General features: G+C 50.2%; 1 protein-coding gene across 5 annotated transcripts in view; it reads left to right on the top strand.

The window, feature by feature from the left end:
* The window catches only part of Rgs3 (regulator of G protein signaling 3), a 130,640-nt gene that overhangs the window by 30,718 nt on the left and 81,340 nt on the right, over nucleotides 1-18,582 (top strand). For 3 of the 5 annotated variants that reach the window (XM_041632375.1, XM_041632373.1, XM_041632377.1), the window contains exons 2-8: nucleotides 1,194-1,244; nucleotides 3,785-3,843; nucleotides 4,774-4,868; nucleotides 5,809-5,877; nucleotides 13,001-13,061; nucleotides 14,027-14,117; nucleotides 14,561-14,616. In XM_041632375.1, the coding sequence (XP_041488309.1) occupies nucleotides 1,194-1,244; nucleotides 3,785-3,843; nucleotides 4,774-4,868; nucleotides 5,809-5,877; nucleotides 13,001-13,061; nucleotides 14,027-14,117; nucleotides 14,561-14,616 (482 nt within the window). Of the gene's footprint in view, nucleotides 1-1,193; nucleotides 1,245-3,784; nucleotides 3,844-4,773; nucleotides 4,869-5,808; nucleotides 5,878-13,000; nucleotides 13,062-14,026; nucleotides 14,118-14,560; nucleotides 14,617-16,197; nucleotides 16,314-18,582 lie in introns of those variants that run through there. The other 2 variants (XM_041632376.1, XM_041632383.1) reach the window with 1 other exon arrangement.

Here is an 18,582-nt window from a genome sequence, read left to right as displayed (position 1 = left end):
ATGGATGGATCTAGAAAGCATCATATTAAGGGAGGCAACCCAGACCCAGAAAGACAAATATCCCATGTACTCACTCACAAGTGGCCTTTAGACATAAAGCGAAGAAGATCAGCCTACAAATCACAATCCCAGAGAATCTAGAATACAACAATGACCCTAAGAGAGACATACATGGATCTAATCTACATGGGAAGTAGAAAAAGACAAGATCTCCTGAGTAAATTGGGAGCATGGGGACCATGGTAGAGGGTTGAAGGGGAGGGGAGAGGAAGGGAGGGGAGAGGAGAAATACATAGCTCAATAAAAACAATTAAAAAATGTTGTTCATGGATACATTTATATTGTTAAAAAATAAGAGTCAGAAACAACATAAATTGGAATTCTTAACTTCCCTCCAACTCCTCCAGGCAATTCTGTTTTTAGTTTGGTGTCCTTTTTTAGTGTGTATGTACACATACTTGGTGCTTTGCTCTGCAGTTTGTCCCCTTTAAAACCTTATTGGGCTGGAGTGATGGTTCATTGGTCAAGAGCACTTGCTGCTCAGAGGACATGGGTTCAGTTCCCAGCACCCACATGGTGTCTCACAACCATCCCTAACTCCAGTTCCAGGAGTTCAGATGTCCTTTTCTGACCTTTGGGCCACAAGACGTGCACAAGAAGCACAGATATGCATGCAGGCAAAATATTCAACGCACGTAATCTAAAAAATTAGAACAAAACCCCTTGTCAATAATACTCCATGCCAGGTCACATAGAAGCAGTCCACACCACTCCCAGGACAGCTGTAGATGATTTTACGGGCAGCACCTCAAGTTTCCATGTTTTCTTCAGCAGCCTGTGTGCATATATGGGTGGTTTGTCTCTGATAGGCAGGCGTCTGGCTGAAGGATACATATATAACACTCCAGTGTAGACAATTGGCCCTCCTTGTGGCAGAGAGTATATCGGTGTCTTGTATCCTACCCATTTGCCAATATAAACCACTGTCCACTCTCTTCCTGGGCTGCCTCCCTGTGCAAGGGTGAGTTTCCCATCATCAGAATGTCATCCACCAGACTTGATCCACTCCAGAAGTCACTCCTGATGGGGAAAGGAGGCCCCTTCCATGCAGAGATTCTGCACATCTTTAGACGGCCTCACACGAGCACTGTTGAAGGAGCCGAGGGAAAGGTGTTTCTTTTCTTGTTTCTTAGGTCAGCTGAAGCTGTCCATTGATGCCCAGGACCGGGTTCTGCTACTGCACAGTGAGTATGACTATGCAGGCTCACCAAGGGAGGAGAGGCGTGGTTCCTTCCTGCCTGGAGCTGGACAGGGCGTGGTGTCACTATGGTATCTTTTCTTTTCCTATAGCATTCTGCCATTTGTCCCTTGACAAAGTGGGTGCTCATTTGGGACACTTTCTCTAGACCCCAGCGCCTGTCCTCACTCTGAAATCTGGAGTTTGTTGACTAGGCCTGCATCCTCAGCAGGCTGCAGCTGTCTCTAGACATCTCAGAGTTATCCTTGGGCCAGACGCAGCAGTGAAAAACTTGTCCTAGCTTCCCTGCTGTCTTTCTTTGTAAGTCTTCATTGTTTTGTTTATCCTGCAACGGTGGGCAGCACAGTGCTATGGTTAAGGTCACAGCCTCTGGAGCCACGGCCCTGGAATCTGAGTCAGTTTTCCCTCACACAGTGCTGGCAATAGCAACCATCTCACTCATGGGTTGTTTCAAGGATTAAACGGGTTATTATGGTAAAGCAGCCAGCACGCAGTAGAGGTGGCTGGTAAAGATACCATGGAAAGCTATCAACTTCTGAATTAGTGTCTGAGCATTGCCACTGTGCTTGGCGCTGTGGACACCAGACAGAAGTCCTTCTCTGTGTCTAAGTGGTGCTGTGGTTGCCAGGGAGCACTTGGCTTGCCCACTCAATCCTGTTGTCCTTCCTTCTACCCAGTGTCTGAGTATTGCCAAGCTCCTGTTGTGGCCCTCAATGTCTGAGCTCTTCAGCATACTTGGAAGGCTGTACCTGTCTCTCTAGGCTTTCTGTCTCTGGCTGTGCAAGATACTCTGCATCCTTATTCTGTGTGCGGCGCGCCCCACTCCTGCTTGTCAGTGTTCTCTGTCTTGGCATGTGAACTATGATTCCTGTGTCTACAATAATCTTTCCCTTTTGTTGAACTCCCTCCTAAAATGAACCTTTCCTTCCTCTGATTTTGCAAGAACTATGCCTACCTACCCAGGACATCAGCGAGCCTCAGGAAAGAAGGCTAGATTTCTGCCCTGGTCCCCAGGAGTGACCCCTTGTCCTTACCCATGTCCAGGGGCTTTTTTTTCTCCCTGTTTTGGGTCCTCATCATAGCCTGGCCATACTGTGCCACCGTGAGTTTGGTCTCTCCTCCATGATAGGAGTACAGTAAGGGTGTGGTCAGGGCTACCTACTGCCATTAGTAGTCAGGAAGACCCAGAAGGTTACCAGGAAAGCCACACCCTAGAGGGGAGGAATATACATTCAGGTAACAGTAGCTAGGATACAGAACAGAGATCAGCAGGCACCTGAGGTCCTTTGCTCCTGGCCTTAAGGGGCCCAATGTGAAGTTCCCAAGGACCAAAAGAGGGGTGTTCCGGGACTGCTAGGGTCTTTCTCCAGCTGTGCAAACAGTTTTTGCAAAATGCATCTTGGCCCCTGCCATCCCATTTGTACTGTGTAGTTTGCTTTGGCTTTCCCCCAGCCTTAGCTCTTCATCCCTTCCAGCCTGGCTTCCCAGGCCTCATGCCCCAGACTACTGGGGCTTTATGTGAGCCAAACCCAGGGCTGACCAAACCAAACACAAAAGAAAACAAGAGATAAAGGTTCTGTTAGACCGATTGCTGTGGAATTCAGGCAAGAGAGCCATTCTTACCTTTGGGGTGACCTTTTAACCCATTCTTCCTATCTATCTATCTATCTATCTATCTATCCATCTATCTATCTTTATTATTATTATTATTTCTGTTTTGTTGATAGTGCTGGAGATTGAATCAGGTGCCTATACCTACTAAGCAAACACACTACTGAGTCACAGCCCGGCCCTTACTCATTCTTTCATCCAGCAAACGTTTTGTAGAATGCTTTCTTATTGGCCAGGCAGCCTACTGAGCACTTTAGAAATCTTATTTTAAAAGTATAAGTGTCATGTGAGTACATAGCATCACCAGCTCTTAGAGAAACGTAGCATGCAGTTTGAGGAAGCCGAAGTTGCTTACTCTGGTACACATGGTGAGAGAATGGTGCACCTGGCTTCGTGTACTGCTTGCCTGCCTTTGGACTGTGAGCTTTTGACCATTTGTGACACTGCCCAATGCATAGCACAGTGCCCAGGAAGATTGGGCTTCCATTCCTGGAGACTGCCTCGGAAGGACTGGGAGTCAAGAGACGTAGGTTCTAATCTGACTGCCATTTTCATTACTCTGTGATTCTGCACAAGATTATGTAATTCCTATATCTTTGGGTCCTCCTGGCTGCCGCAATTCCCCAACTCAACGATGGCTTGGACTGAATACATTGTAGGTTCCTCTCTGGCTGTAAGACTTGGGGAATGGAATGTACTCCAGGCTGTGGCATCATGAGGGTGGGAGAGTGGCAATACACCAGGCAAAGAGTAACAACCACTAGTGAGCAGGTCAACCAAGAGAGCTGGATTCAGGGTCAGAGTTCTGCTGCCCACAGGTATACCGTGCATCTTCATAGCCTTCAATTAGTGAGTATATGCGTGTGCTGTGTATAGATCCCTGCTCACTCACCCTAACCTTTCAATTTTTTTCAGTTATGGAAGGCAAAGGCCTGATGAGCCACGAGCCTGGCATTTGTGATCCCTATGTGAAGGTATCTGCTGGGACTGGAGGCTGGTGTGGGGTACTGAGGAACCATGGCCCTGAGCAGAGTCTCAAGGTCCAGTCCCACCTGTGGGTTTGGGGCCTCATTCACTGGGCCTCTGGTCATTTATGAGACTGTGCTGACCTAGACCCTTGCCTTTTGGCTGACTTGTTTCCTAGGGCTTTGGGCAAGAGTTAGACTCTTAAGAGTGATCTTGGTGATCTACGTAGTGGTCACTATGGCCATGCTGCTGACCAACACACAAGCTTTTTTGTGGACAGCAGCCTTCCCCACCAAACTGAGGCAAAACAGTCAGGCTTGGGCAGGAGGGTGGAAGGGGTATCTCTGAGGGCTGCAAGATCTTTCTGGGTTAGAGCCTTGCAGTGACTGCAGAGGACCACAGGGGTGAAGGTTACAGGAAGTCAAAGGCCAGGGACAGCCTAGAGTGCAGCAGCCAAGAAGCCAGGTGCAGGCCTGATGCTCTCTCCCCTTTACTTCCTGAAGTCTTTCCTGCCTAGAACTGGAGAAAGACTTGACAGACATAGGCTGCACACCCAAGGCAGGGGAAGAGGACTCCTGTAGTGAACACATGGCCTTGGAGCTTCCTAGGGAGGGAACAGAATGTCCAGGGGCTCCTGGGGACTTAGAAGGGAGGAGGCCTTTGGGGAAACCTTCCTGGTTGAAGCAAGAATAGAGACGATAACAGCTGCACTCTATTCCAGGGACCTGTCACTGCCTTCTTGGTACCACACTATGGCTCCCTGTCGTGGTGACCATCCCACTGGCCCCAGGTCACTTGTTTGTGATGGACACTCTGTTCTGTCCTCTTCACAGGCTGCTTTGAAGAGCCTTAGGAAGCTTTTAGTTTGGGGTCATGCAGAGCTAGCTGCAAGGCTTAGGTGAAGATGTGGCCTAATGTTTTTACTTTCTCTATTCAAGATCTCCTTGATCCCCGAAGACACCCAGCAGTGCTGTCGGAAGACACAGACCATCCCGGACTGCAGAGACCCAGCTTTCCACGAGCACTTCTTCTTGTAAGAGTCGGGGGCAGCTGGGCCAGCCCCTGAGGGGAGAGGCAGGTGGGGAGGTTTTGTCTGGGGCAGCCTCTGTTTGCCAGATCTAGATACAGATCTAAGCAGAGAAACAGCAGCTTCTGAAGGATGCCTTTGTTTTCTCTTCCCGGTGTCCTTGTATCCCTGGCCTGGGCCCAGCAGCAAGGCGAGCAGCAATAACATCCCTTGGCTGGCTTTCCTGACAACAGTCACCAGGGCTGGCCCTCCTTCCCCAAGAGTAGCCAGTTTCCTCCTGTGCCTCTGGCCAAGTTTTCACCTTCAACAGAAGGGAGTGGTATCACCTGCTCATCCCGCCCCTCCCTTTTTATTTAAGCTCATTAACCTTCCTGAGCCCTGGCTTCCTCGTTTGTAGAATGGAGTTAATAATAGTTCCTGCCAGGGGAGCTGGGGACTCCCATAGGAGTGGGAGCTGCTGTTGTTGTTATTACTATTATTTCTTTCCCCCATCTCTGGGCACTCAGGGGCCAATGGGAAGGTCGTGGACATTTAATCTTTTCCTGTTAGTGAGAATGAATCATAATATTTTGGTTTTCTCGCACTTTATGACATAATTTTGCATATGATGCAAAACTTAGACTATATGGGTGAACAAAAAGAAGAAAAGAGAAACTAGTCAGACCCCTACTCGTGCAGATATGCTTCGCAGTATTTCCTATAGGATCCCTTCGTTCACGTGGGCACGCATCTCTGCGTGTGCTTACAACACAGGATTGCTTTATAATGGCGCGTCCCAGCCTTCCTTCTGTTCTTAACCGTGTAGTCGCCACCCTCGTACATGCGTGAGGCCCCCTCTCCCACACTATATTTAGCCAGTTGTAGATTTCTTCTCAGCTGTTGCAGTCATGCCTAGCTCTGTGAGCTGGGCCCTCCTAACGCTCTGACCGTCTGCTTTGCTTCCTAGGCCTGTCCCAGAGGAGGGTGATCAGAAACGTCTTCTGGTGACGGTGTGGAACAGGGCCAGTGAGACCAGGTAAGGAGACCTGCTGAGCTGGACTGGGGTGGCAGCGTGCAGGAGGGGATAAATGCCTTTATAAGTGGAGTTGCAGAGGCTGCACCGCCCCAGGCCCTATCACATGGAAGTAATGATGAAGGGGAGGCCAGGACACATTGTCAGAGAACATTTGCTGAGCTCTTGGTGGCAACAAGGCAGAGTTTAAATCCCCAGGGATGCATGCCAACTACCATCACCTTGACTCTGCTCTGAAGGTGTCCACTGCCCCAGGAAGGGACGTTAGGCATTGTCTGGAGGTAAATCACCATGACAGCATATCCTTAACCCAGTTCCATCGGGCTTACTTTGCTCTGAGTCACCACTGTCCAGTGCATACATGCTCCGTGAATACTGACCTCACAACCTAGAATAGGGCGGATGAGAGCGAGAGAGTGTGTGGGAAGGTGACCGGGAGGGCTTCCTGGGAAAGGTGACTGGGAGGGCTTCATGGGAAGAGCCAGGCAGAGAGCAAGACAAGGAGAAAAGGAAGGGGCATTCTGGGACGGGCATGGTGTGAGGAAGCAGAAAGTGATGTTACAACGTGGGGTGGGGTGCAGTGGGCAGGCGTGAGGGTTGGCTGCTAAGGAAAGCCAGTGCTAGCATTTGTCTGCCAAGGCCAGCTGGGCAGGAGCAGCATGGGGCTCACTTCACAAAGGCAAAATTTGAAGCTGGGAGACCTGCTTGCCAGGAACACTTACTTGTTCAGCAAGCCAAGAATAGAGCTGAACTGAAAAGGGGCCCGGGTGAATAAAAATCAGCTCAGTTCTCCAGCCTAGACTTGGAAATGCTTTTTGTGTATGCACCATGTTGGGGAGTGAACCCAGGGCCTTGCACATACCAGGCAAATGTTCTCCCATTGAACTACAGCCCAAACTCCTGAATTCTTCTTGGTAACATAAATTCCATTAGCTACTATGCCCACTTTTGTTTTGTTTTTGTTTTTTGAGACAGGATTTATTTCTCAGTAGCTATGGAGCCAGTCTTGGAACTTGTTCTACAGACCAGGCTGGCCGCAAACTCACAGAGATCTGCCTGCCTCTGCCTCCCACGGGCTGGGATTAAAGGTGCAGGTGCCACCACCACCCAGCGCTACTGTGCTCTTTGAGAATGAAGAGTGTTTGTTCTAATGTAACCCACTTTTCACCACAGAGTGACGCTCATGGTGGTACCCACTCGGTCCACCCATTTTGTCGTCTGTCCATCCCTCTGCCATGTTCCAGGTGCTGAGCCCTCCTGCTGCTCTCTGGAGGTGCAGTGACAGGCGTGAGGAGGTGGCTGGGGAAGGAGGGTCACACTGTTAACAGGCACTCAGGCACCTCACTAGTGGGGTGCTGAGCTGAGTCTGGCTAAGAATGCATTATCTCATTTGTGTGGTTTGTGCTAAGCTTCCAGAAGAGGTGACCAAGGCTCAGGAGGATCAGCCCTTGCCCAGGTCACCCAAACAGTGGACAGTAGAGCTGGCAAGAGAAGACAGACAGTTGGATCTAATTCCGTCCTGTTAGCATGTTGCCTCCTAGCCCAAAAGGACAGAGTGGAAAGGGTGGGTTTGTGGAGCAAGGCCATGTGTAAGGACTCCCCATTGTTTGGGGGAGGGTCAGGGTAAAGCAGTCCTTCAGCAGAGCTGAGATGGAGGTGGTGTAGATCCAGCCAGCTGGATCCATAGGTCCTCTAGAGAAGGGTGTTCCTCTTTAGTGCCGGTGGTCTCTGGTCCTGGCTGGACATCAGAGTCTCCCAGGGTACCTGCATAGAATACAGGTTCCCAGGCACTACACTAGATGGCTGACCCACATTTCCACTAGCAGAACCTGGAGGTCTACTCTTAGACAGGCCCCGTGGTAAGCTGATGAAGCCAGCGAGGTGTTTGGGACACTGATGAGAGAGTGACAGGTATATATGCTGTAGATTTAAGGTTTGGGAAGGTTTTGGGTAGGACTAGGTGAAAGAGAATTGATGGGAACAGTATTTGATCATAGTAGTCAGCCGTGAAGGCAGGAGGAAGGGGTGTCACCAACAGTGTGTGAAGGGCAAGGGGAGATGCTGCTGTCTGCTGGTGGTGCATGTACGAAATGGCTGAGATGCACCGCCCAGGACACACTGAGTGTCAGAGAAGCAGAGGGACATTGTCAGCAAGCTCCTGGTGGAGCTGAGGGCTGGAGCCAAGCCTTCCTGGGAAGCAGGCAGGGCTGCAAGAGGAGCCGGCAGTACGGGTCACATTTTGGAAGAGAAAGTGAGGCTGGGGAACGTGAGTCAGCCCTAGCGAGGCCGCCTGATCAGGGCACTGTCTCTACTAGTTGCCTATTTTGGGAAAGTGAGATTCTTTATTAAATAAAACACAGCCAGCCTCGTGATCAGAATTGCAGTCCTAAGCTCAAGAGGGCTGGGGGCAGGCCCAGGCAGGCCTGCCTGCGGAGCAGATGGCTCCACGGAGGTTGTCAGGACCATGTTGCTGTTTTTCTCAGCCGGCTCTTCTTTACTGACCAGAAGAGGTCTCTGAGCTGAGCAGACAGACAGCAAATACAGGAAACACAGGCACTGCCAAATGCTCCCAAATTAAATTGTGTTTCTCTGAAGGACAGACTTACAGTTTATCAATGTGAAAGACAACCATGGAAGGTGGGAGGCGAGCTTGCTGGACTGTTCTCTGTTACAAAGCATTTTCCACACTGTATCTCATTTAACACGGGTTTGGACGGGTGAGAATTATGGCTGTCTTTCTCTTGAGGTTATATAATGCCTGGTTCTTAACAAACATTTTTCTATGTGAACATTAAGCCCATGGCATGCCTTATCTAATTTAATCCCCACTCTCTTCTTTTACGGGAGAGGAAACAGGCACAGAAAGGTTATGTAACTTGTCCAAAGTAACACACCTGGAATGCAGAAAAAAATCAGCTGCAGATCCAGGCAGTCAGAAAGCAAGTCTGTGCTTATCGTCACATCCCAGTGCGCTGGCCTGCCTTACTCCAAAGCCACTGTCCTTCCCTGTCAGTGTCTTGTTCCTCCGACCTTGAGATGTTGCAGCACAGGTAGTGTAGCTTTGTATGAACACCCAATCAAACGTGTAGTAGGCACCAAGAAGGAAAGATCCTCCCAGCTGGCTATAGAAGCCTACTAGGGACAGGCTGTACAGAGACGTCCTGGTGGGGCTGGGGAGATGGCTCAGTGGGGAGAACACTTGCTGTGCAGTCAGGAGAACCTGAGTTTGAATCCCCAGCACCGAGGCCAAGCATGGCAGCACGCAAGCCCCCGCACAGTGGCCGTCAAAGACTCACAGGGAGTTGGGATTTCCTAGTTGCTTGCCTAGCTCTAACTTCAGTGAGAGACCTTGTCCTGAGGGAATAAGGTGGAGCTGGTAGAGCAGGACACTTGGCATGGTGGTCTATGCACATATGTGCGCCCGTGCACATATACCACCGATCACAGGAGCTGCTGATTCCAGCGCATGTCAGCATTTCGACAGGAGCTGAAGAGAAGCAGTGGGCCTGTGAAGGAGAACCACTCTCACTGGCTGGGACGCTGTGGGCCAGCCTTTCCCCACTCTGGGCCTCAGTTTATTTGTTCGTAAAATGCAGTCATTGCTAAGGCTTTTTTTTGTTCAAGTTCAAAGTTCTGTGAGTATTAAAAATTTAGCTACTTTCATAAAATAGCTTGTTAAATTAAAACAAAGCAAAACTATAGACCTTTTCAAAGATATGCAAAGCTAGAAGGCAGATACCACCCCCCCAAGATGCAGAACCCCAATTCTTCTGTTATCAATGTATCAACGTGTGGCTGATTACCTTTCTCTCTGCCCCACCCACTCGCCCCTCCTCCAATGAATGGTTTTCAAGCAAATTCCACACAATTTCATGTCTTATCAGTAATATATATATATATATATAACTTATATGTATTTATATAACAATTTATAAAGCCATGAAGACATAATCACGCTCAGGTAATAGTAATTCCCCCAATTCTTCAGGCGCTTTGCGCACAGAGCTAAACCGGACGTCCTGGTGGTTAACAAGCAGAAAGGCAAACCAAAGCTTCTAATATCGCTTAAAGCACTTTTCGAACTTGTAGCCAGAGACCAATCTTGGAGAAAAATCTAATTGTTCCTCCGAAAGACAGACATTTGACTCATCAATGTAAAAGACTGTTGTAGAAGGATATTAATAAATTCTTAAAAGATATATATAATTAAAGAATGCAATTTTCTATGATAACAGTAGCTGCATATATGGAAGGTCTGTTTTGCTGTGTAGCAGGCACCACCCTGGAGTAGCCCTTTTGCAAACAGGATCTCTTTGCCAAGTATAGTGGCCTGACATTAGAAAGCTTCTGACTAGTGATGGCTACATAACCCAAAGGAAAAAGTGAATAGAAAAATGTGTATTTGATTTAAGGCATCAAACTAGAAATAAAGATTAAATTATGTAGCCCTGTGATACATAAGGTTCAAGGTTCATAAGTGAGCAGATTAATGTGCCTTCCCAACAACCATAATGTGTCTGGTTGTGCAGGAAGCCGAGCACTGCCTGCCATGTGCTCCGTAGAGTCACTCTGAGCCTCTGCAGTGCTCGGTCCCCTCTCTGAAAAGCCCTTCCTCTCGTTCTCTCTAGCTCTGCTCGTTAGGGCTCCTACAAGCCTTCCAGCCCCAACTGCCTCGTGCGCCTTTACAGTTTGTAGCCTGCACTGTTCATCTGTCAATCTCACTCCACCTTGTGCCAGGCCCTGTATGGCTGTCTTGAACTGCTATTTAAATTCCTGCCTGTTTTTCTTGTTTCCTTAATAACGAGGCTCCTTGCACAGTGCCTGTCAACCATGGGCATGATGGATTCCCCCATTTGTCAAGCCTTTGCTGGGTACAGAAGCCTGGAGCTGAAGCCTTCCTTGGCAGTCAGCGGTGACCGAGGCGTGGTTCCAGAGCCTCTTCACAGAGGGAATTTGCTGTCTTCTCCAGCATGGGCTCAAGTTGGTAAACTGACTAGTACCCTGCCGAATACCCAGGCTGCTTATATAAGCAGTTCTTTCAAAAGCAGCCTTTCAGAAGGAGCTAATTGAAGAACACTCGGAGAGAGGTTCCTGCTTGTGGACATTAATTGTGACAATTTACTCTGCCTGAATGATCATGAAATCACTGGAGGCCCCTTAGCAGGAAGCAAAGCTCAAGGGAGGCTATTAACCATTTAGCATTCTCTAAGCACCAGGGAATAAAAATTCCACTTACAGCAGAGAAGGGAGAGGCAGTGTTTATTACAGCTAAGCCCCATCCAGGAGATGGGGAAATCGGCAGCATAGCCAACATGAGTGCAGAGTGTGCTCACCTCACTACCAGCCAAGGAAGGCTCTCTCAAACGTGCTGATGAGGAAAACAAACTTGCTAGGCTCACGTGGGTAGAGCCTGCAAAGGCTGTCCTCCAGTGATCACGTGGGTAGAGCCTGCAAAGGCTGTCCTCCAGTGATCACGTGGGTAGAGCCTGCAAAGGCTGTCCTCCAGTGACAGCCATCTGGGTGACTGCTGCTTGTGGCAGGCTAGCCTGCGAGTGTGACTCTAGCCCCTTTCCAGAACACTGGGGTAGGAGTGTGAAGGGATTTTTTATTAGGGTGGCTGCATGACTCTCCTTGAGCAGATTATTCATGCTAGGAGGGCTCACGGAGGAGGAGGAGCCCATGAGCCTCAGCTGGAGGAGGAGAGATGGCTAGATGAACTCCAAGGCCCCAGCCTTGAGGCTGTGGATAGAAAGGCGGGCGGCAGTGCCCAGGACCAGTCCTGAGTGCTGCGTCATGCCCCTCCCTTGTCATGGCCGCCTGGGAGAAGCTAGTTTTGTTATGCTTACAACTATCAGGTGGCAAGCTGCCACCCTTTCTGGAGAATCCAAACAATATGTATTTATTCTTGACCTCTGCTTGGCCATGGGTGAGTGCTTGGCAGAATCCCTGTAGAGCTTTCTCCAGGCTCCATGCCCAGATGCTGCCTTGAGCTAACTGGGTTTGGATCTAGGCATGAACTCTGTAGCTCAAGTCTCAGGCATCTTTTGGGGCAGCTCTTTGATGCAGTGCTATTCAGAGTCACCTCCTGGCCTGGTCCCTGTAGACCAGCATCCTGGGAGACACATCAGCAGGGAGTTTTTCCTACTTCCATCTTTGCCTTCCATCTATGTGGGCCCTACAGATAGTGAAAAGGGCAGCCAGTGTGTTATGCTCCAGTCTAAATATGTGTGGTGTTCCTAGGTAGTAAATAAACCAATCCACAAAGGAATCTGAGTTGGGAGCTGTAGGAAGAGAAGAGGGTAAGAAAAACAAAACAAAACCAAAACTCACAAAAGGCTCAAGTATCAATGTGAAATGGAATCGCTGTACAATAGAGGTACTTAAAATGCATTTATATCCCATCACAAAAGCAGCAACTATTCCTGTGAAGATCTGAAAAAAAAATTGCTAACAATCCCACCTACCAGACATAGTTGTTGTTTGTCTTTTGTGGTTCTGTTTCCCATGAAACTGCAGCTTTGTATGGGTCTTTTTCTCAGACAATAGCAAGCTTTGGCATTTCATTAGCATTGAATAATGCCATCATTATTAAAAGCTGTTAATAAGTTCCTAATAGTTGGACATTCTCTAGGCACCTTTAATTCCTGTTGCCCAAGAAGCCCAGCTTAAACTTTACCCCGAACCCTAGTCTGGCAATGTGTGAAGCCTGACCTTGGTTCATGCCTTTCTTTCCCATTGACAGCAGGATCATTGTGAGTCACTGGAACTTTTGTGTGTTGGGTATGTGTGGAACTTGGTCTCCAGCCTCCTGAGAACTGCTTAGGTCCTTTTTGGATGTGAAACAAGGCTATGTGAACCGAGGGACCATAACTTTCCTCTTACTGCATGTCCCCAGCTGAGGTGGTGGCTTAGGGTCTCTGATGGGAACCACCCTCTGCACCTACCCAGCACGAGAACAGCTAAAGCACTCCAGGTAGTCCTGAGCTTCTGTGGTGTTGGAGAGTGCACCATCCGCCCAGGCCTAGGATGCTCAGGTGCCCTCAGAAGCCGCTCGCACTCTGTGGACATCTTTACAAAGACGTCCTTGAACACACAGCAGGAGACTCACTCTCTGCTCTTCTTCTAGGCAGCGCGCTCTCCTCGGCTGCATGAGCTTCGGGGTGAGGTCCCTTTTGACTCCAGACAAGGTGAGTTTACAGGAAACTTCTGGAGCCGTAGTCCACTTAGGCCCTGACTGCTACAGTCATGCTGGCCCTGGAAATGCTTGGGTTGAGCTGCTTTCTGTGACATGGTATCCCACTGAGGCAGGCATTGATAACTTAAATTACAGGCTGCTGTTGTCACTGGGCTGGCTAGGGGTCTGAGTCCCAAATTGGGATGTAGTACTCCTAACCTGCTCTGGGTGAGGGGAACGGGCACCTCTGGTACCCCTCTACAAAGGTTCTCTGGATGTGTCTTCTGGGTGCAGGAAGGGGCAGCACGGGCACTGATGGCATCCCTCTTAACGTGGGCTCATGGGAACCTTCCTTTGGGTCACTGTCCCTCGCCTGTCCTTACTAGGCACTGCAGTGAGCCCCAGTCTGGAAGCTCTGAGTAGGCGAGGGTGCATTTCTTCTCCACGCCTTGAAAATGTCCTTGTTGCCTGTTTTGTGTCCCTGCCGCCTAGCTTTATGTCCTGGAAAGAAGTCACGAGATGGCTGTGTGGAGGTCCTTTGGACCACCTGGCTGCAGCCTTGACTTCCGTCTCCTGTGTGAATGGAGAGAAGGTGCTTCTCATGGAGACTGCACAGAGGTCTCGAGTGTCTGCTTTGGTGACCTCTGCGCTGCTCTTCACTCCTTTCTTTTTGCTTTGTAAACAAACATTTCATGAGCACATACTGTTTACCAGGGTCAATATTAGGTATGTCCGAGAGCCTGGCTGGAGGCAGGAGGCAGGCAAGTCTCTAGCTGTTCTCTAGGGTTAAGAGACTAAGGGAGGACCACTTCTGTCCAGAGCCTCGGAAAGGCTTCTTGGTGTGGGTGGTTGAGGGATGATGTCCAGCTGCAGGTATTTTTGTTTGTTTTGTTTGTTTTGCTGCTTTTGAGGGGTTAGTGGTACTTTGGCCTGTTTCCTCTGCCTCTTTGGTCTAACCATTCCTTCTCTTCATGACAGGAGATCAGTGGCTGGTATTACCTGCTAGGGGAGGATCTGGGCCGGACCAAGCACCTCAAGGTGGCTAGGCGGCGGCTCCGGCCCTTGAGAGGTGTGTGTACAAGCCCCTTGATGCTCTCTGACCCTTAATAAATGAAGCATGAGTCTGGGACTTTTTGCCGGTGCCTATAGGACCCCAGACTACCCCTGCCTAAGACATCATTATTGTATGATAGGCTTTTCTCAGAGTTGTGCCACCTGCCTTCATACAGATCAGTCCCCTGCCTCACCCACAGGAACTTCATTACTCCCCAAGTGTCTCTGTCCCAGGCTCTATCTCATCTGTGACACCTTGTTGACTTTGAGGATTCCACCTCTACAGGCAGGGCTTTTTTCCTTCCCAGCCTTGGCTCCTGAGCCTCTGCTTGCTCTGAGCCTTGGCATCCTTCTGTCCTGGAGTCCAGGAGTGTCCCTGACACTCTCATCCCTGACTGGCTTGTGCATGGGCCCTCGTGCCAGCGGGAACTTTCTGACTCGGCTTTTATCACCTTTCAGATGTGCTGTTGAGAATGCCAGGAAATGGGGACCCTGAGAGTGGGGAGAAACTCCAGGTAGGTGGGGGACACTCCTGGCTGGGGCTGGTGGAACCTGAGCATGGTTCTCTGGTCCCCTTTTTGTCAGCCTCTTGACTCAGGAAGTGGCTGTGGAAGAAGGCAACATTTGGTGTTTGGAACTCAGCAAGTCATGCATTGTAAAGGAGAACTCTTGACTTTGCTAAGGTGTGCCGTTGGGAAGGTGTGCCGTTGCCCTGTATGTAGTTATCCATGGCCTTTGCAAGGGTGGGAGAGAGCCAGGAAACACAGGTGACTGGATCTCTGGTAGCAGAATTCTCCCTTCCCCCAGGTCCCCAGAACCTGTGTTTCTCCTAGAATCATGGCTGTGTCGTCTTCATAGGGTACTCCTGCTGGGGCTGGGGAGTAGCCATGACTCTGAACCTGAAAGTTATGGGTTTCTGGCTTCCTGCCAGCTTTGAATCTAGAGAGGAACACTATATAGGGATTTGGAAGAACTGTCCAAAGTTTTTTCAGTCTCTTCGGAGAAGCTGTTAGGTGACACAGCGAGAAGGTAAATCCAGCTCCCAGGGACAGTTCTCTCCTTGGGCACTGTTGTGTTCTAACTCTCAGCATCTCCTGCGAGGTGGTGGTCACTACCCCACCTTACAGATAAGGGGAAATATAGATCCACAGGTGTTATGTCACTGTGGCCACGCAGCCAGCAAGAGGTAAACAGTGCCTCTGGAAAGGGTGTGCACTGCCATGCACACATGCTCTAGCGTGTGGAGAAGACGTGATGTTGGCACGCTGCTGGCGCTCTTACAGTCTAGGAAACCTCTTCATTGGCTGAGCTCATCCCTTCTCTCATACACTCTGGGGTGGTTAGACCTGCATGGGAAAGAGCCTGGGTTCAGCCCTTGTGGGACATCCTGTAGAGATGGTAGCAGCTTGCTACCTGTGGCTTCTGAGCACTTGGCTGGAGCCGTCAGTTTCTCTACATAGCACACTGCACATCTGTGTGCCGTCAGTCTCTCTACGGAACACCCTGCACGTCTGTGTGCCCTCAGTCTCTCTACATAACACACTGCACATCTGTGTGCCATTAGTCTCTTTACATAGCATACTTTATGAATGAAAAGTAGCTCCCGAGTGCCCATCAGTCTCCAGATGTTTTGTGTTCCCTGACTTGGGTACGGTGCTTAGGGCATCCCAGATTGCCCCCCCCACCCCCGGGGTTAGTCCACTGGATTTGTTCCTGGGGACCCTGGGATTTGCAGGGAGGTGTGCTGTTACAGAACAGCGTGTATTTTTTTTCTGCTTGAGTTTCCCTCCAGCAGGCAGTGAGGGGTGTTTGTGAGAACACTGGACTCACAGAGTGGCCCAGGGCAGAGAATGCAGCCAGAACAAAGGCGCCCTCTCCCCGCCAGGCCTGAGGAATACTAACTAGTTGACAGGAATTTTAATATAAAACTCTCCCTCTTCCTTGTCATTCTGAGGTTTCAGGAAGCCTTCGGGCTTATCTGCAGAGGCACACAGCGCAGACAGGGTTCGGGGAGGTGAGAGGTGATTTCCTGCCATTCTTCTGTGGGGCGGGCTTCCCAGGGCGGTCATGCCAGGCTGACGGGGCGCAGTGCAGGCTCCCGCTGCTGGGGGGAGAGCTGGGTTTTCATGGGGAGGCAGCTGAGGCAGGACCCGCAGCCATGAACCGCTTCCATGGGCTTTGCAAGGTGTGCTCAGAACGCCACTACCGGCAGGTGGGTGCTTGGTTCCACGGGGAGTCAGGGATGGGAGGATCATCCATATAGGATCTCTCTCCCCACAAGGTCTTCATTGCCCCCTCCTGTCTCCTGCAAGCTCATTTTGATGTGGGGAGAAGTTAGGGGCAGCGACTGGACCGGTGGCCCTGCCTGCTACCTAAAGCCTCATGTCATGGGCAGCTGAGGCCAGTTCTGTGTGTCCTTACCACTGGCTGCTATCCCTGATGAGGTGATTTAGCTGATTTTTTTTTTTTTTTTTGCTTTTATCATCTGGGGAAGTGGCGATTTTTTTTTTTTTTTTTTTAAGCATCTCAGGTCTGAGATTGCCGATGGTTTGGGACTGGGGAGTTGAGTGACTCCAGAGAGCTGCAGTATTGCTGACCTTCCTGTTTCTGGTGGCCAGTCGCACCCATTTGTTCCATGTTGTGGGTGCTTCTGTGTGAGGTAGGATATTGTGTGTGTGCATAAGTTTTCCTCTCTGCTGTCTTGAGAGTCCACTTCACTAAGTCTGCCTCTTGATTCCTGGGCTGGGCAGAGTCAGACTGATAGTAACGATCACCCTAAGACTCTTTTAAAACTAGGCTTTTCTCTTTCTTTCTTCCTTCCTTCCATATTTTTTTTTTTTGAGATAGGGCTTCTATGTGTAGCCCTGGTTGTCCTGGAACTCAGAGATCTGCTTGCCTCTGCCTCCCGAGTGCTGGGATTAAAGGCGTGCGCCAGCACCGCCCGGCTAGGATTTTCTTTCTTATAAAATGAAAATGGGTTGGATATAAAGGAAAGAGACACCCAGACTTGGGTAATGGCCAGCTGGAGGGAGCACACAAATTTTCTCACTTTTCAAACACAGAGAAGGCCCTCATTTTAGACTCTAGGTCCTATTGGTCACAGGGAGATGCCCACGGGGTCCCCTGTACCTCTGCCTCTGTCACTCGGGTATCCAGATGTCTCTCCCAACCTTCCCCTGCTCCCAGGCCCTGCCCTGCTCTTCCCAATCTATGCTCCCTACTTTCCTGCAGTTGGACAGAGCATTTAGGTGGTGGGGGCAGGGTGGGCACCAGGTGCAAGATAATGAAATCCTAGGTGTCTTTGGGTTAGGGGGCCAGAAGACTGGGCTGTGCCAGTGGTCAGAGTAGGACCTGGTGCACACATGGGCTGGACCCACAGCTCTGGGCTCAGAGTAAGGACGGCCTCTGCATTAGAAGCCGGGGCAGAGCTGACTGCACTAAATTTTCTATGGGACCAGAGTTCTAGTCTAGCTTGGTCCCCTTTAGCTTCCTCTCTTGAGCAATTCATAGTCCCTTGTCCCTAAAATAGGAGTAGTGAAATAGAGACAAGCCTGTGTGAGCAAGAGGATGGCTCCTATGGAGTGCATGGCTGTGTGCTGCCCATCTCTAGGGACAGGAGTCTAGGTGTGGCAGAACTTCAGAGACTGGGCAGGTGCTGGCATGGCTGAGACAGGAGCAATGGCAGGCAAGAGGAAGAACCACCCTGGGAAGGACCCCTGTCAGGAGCTGCTGAGGTCCCAGAGTCAGAAGAGGTCAGAGGAGGGGTAGGGGAGCATTCCCTCACTTTGGGCCTTGATTACCTTCTCTGTAAAATGGGCTTGCTGAAGTCTCTCCCTTGGTGTGTAGTGATGGACAGACTCTTGGGATATTGGATACCACCCTCTGCATGCTCAGAGGTCATGGTGGCCAGAACATCGTGTTGCCTCCATTGCAGTCCGCTCCTCTCCTGCCAGTCCTTTGCTTTCCTATGGGGTGGGATGGTTCTCGAGGAGGTAAAGAGGCTCCTGTACCTGTCTGGACACACGTTCATCTTGAGACCAGAGAGCCGGGGCTCACCCCCCAGTCATCCTTCGGGAAGGGCTGGAAGGGGGTCTGTGTGGCATGGGGGTGGGTGGCAAGTCCCCTGTTAGTCCCACATAGTGGCTCCTGCTGTCTTCTCCGGGCCTCTGCTGGCCTGGCAGTGAGGGCTCTCGTTCTTCCATCATTCCATTCACGCATAGCTTTGTTTAGCTTTTTTCCCACTTTTTCCTTCTCTTCCTGTCTTAGCTGTGTGTTTTCCCAGAATTCTTATGGGAACAGGGTATTTTCCTGCTTCCTCTCCCTCCCCCTTGTCTGTCAGATTTCCTGTTTTACAAACTTGCTTTGAATCCAGGCCCAGGACTGGTGGGAAGCAGAACCTTGGGGACCTTTGGTCACTCTGGGCTCCTGCCTGCTCCCCTTTGGTAACCCTGGCCTTGGGGTGCCATCAGGTGGACACAGGC

This window comes from Microtus oregoni, unplaced genomic scaffold, assembly GCF_018167655.1.
Source record: "Microtus oregoni isolate MIOR12 unplaced genomic scaffold, Mior012 000041F_ref0000270, whole genome shotgun sequence".
NCBI lineage: Eukaryota > Metazoa > Chordata > Mammalia > Rodentia > Cricetidae > Microtus > Microtus oregoni.
Note: the sequence above shows the minus strand (reverse complement) of the source record. Positions and strands in the feature narration are given on the sequence as shown.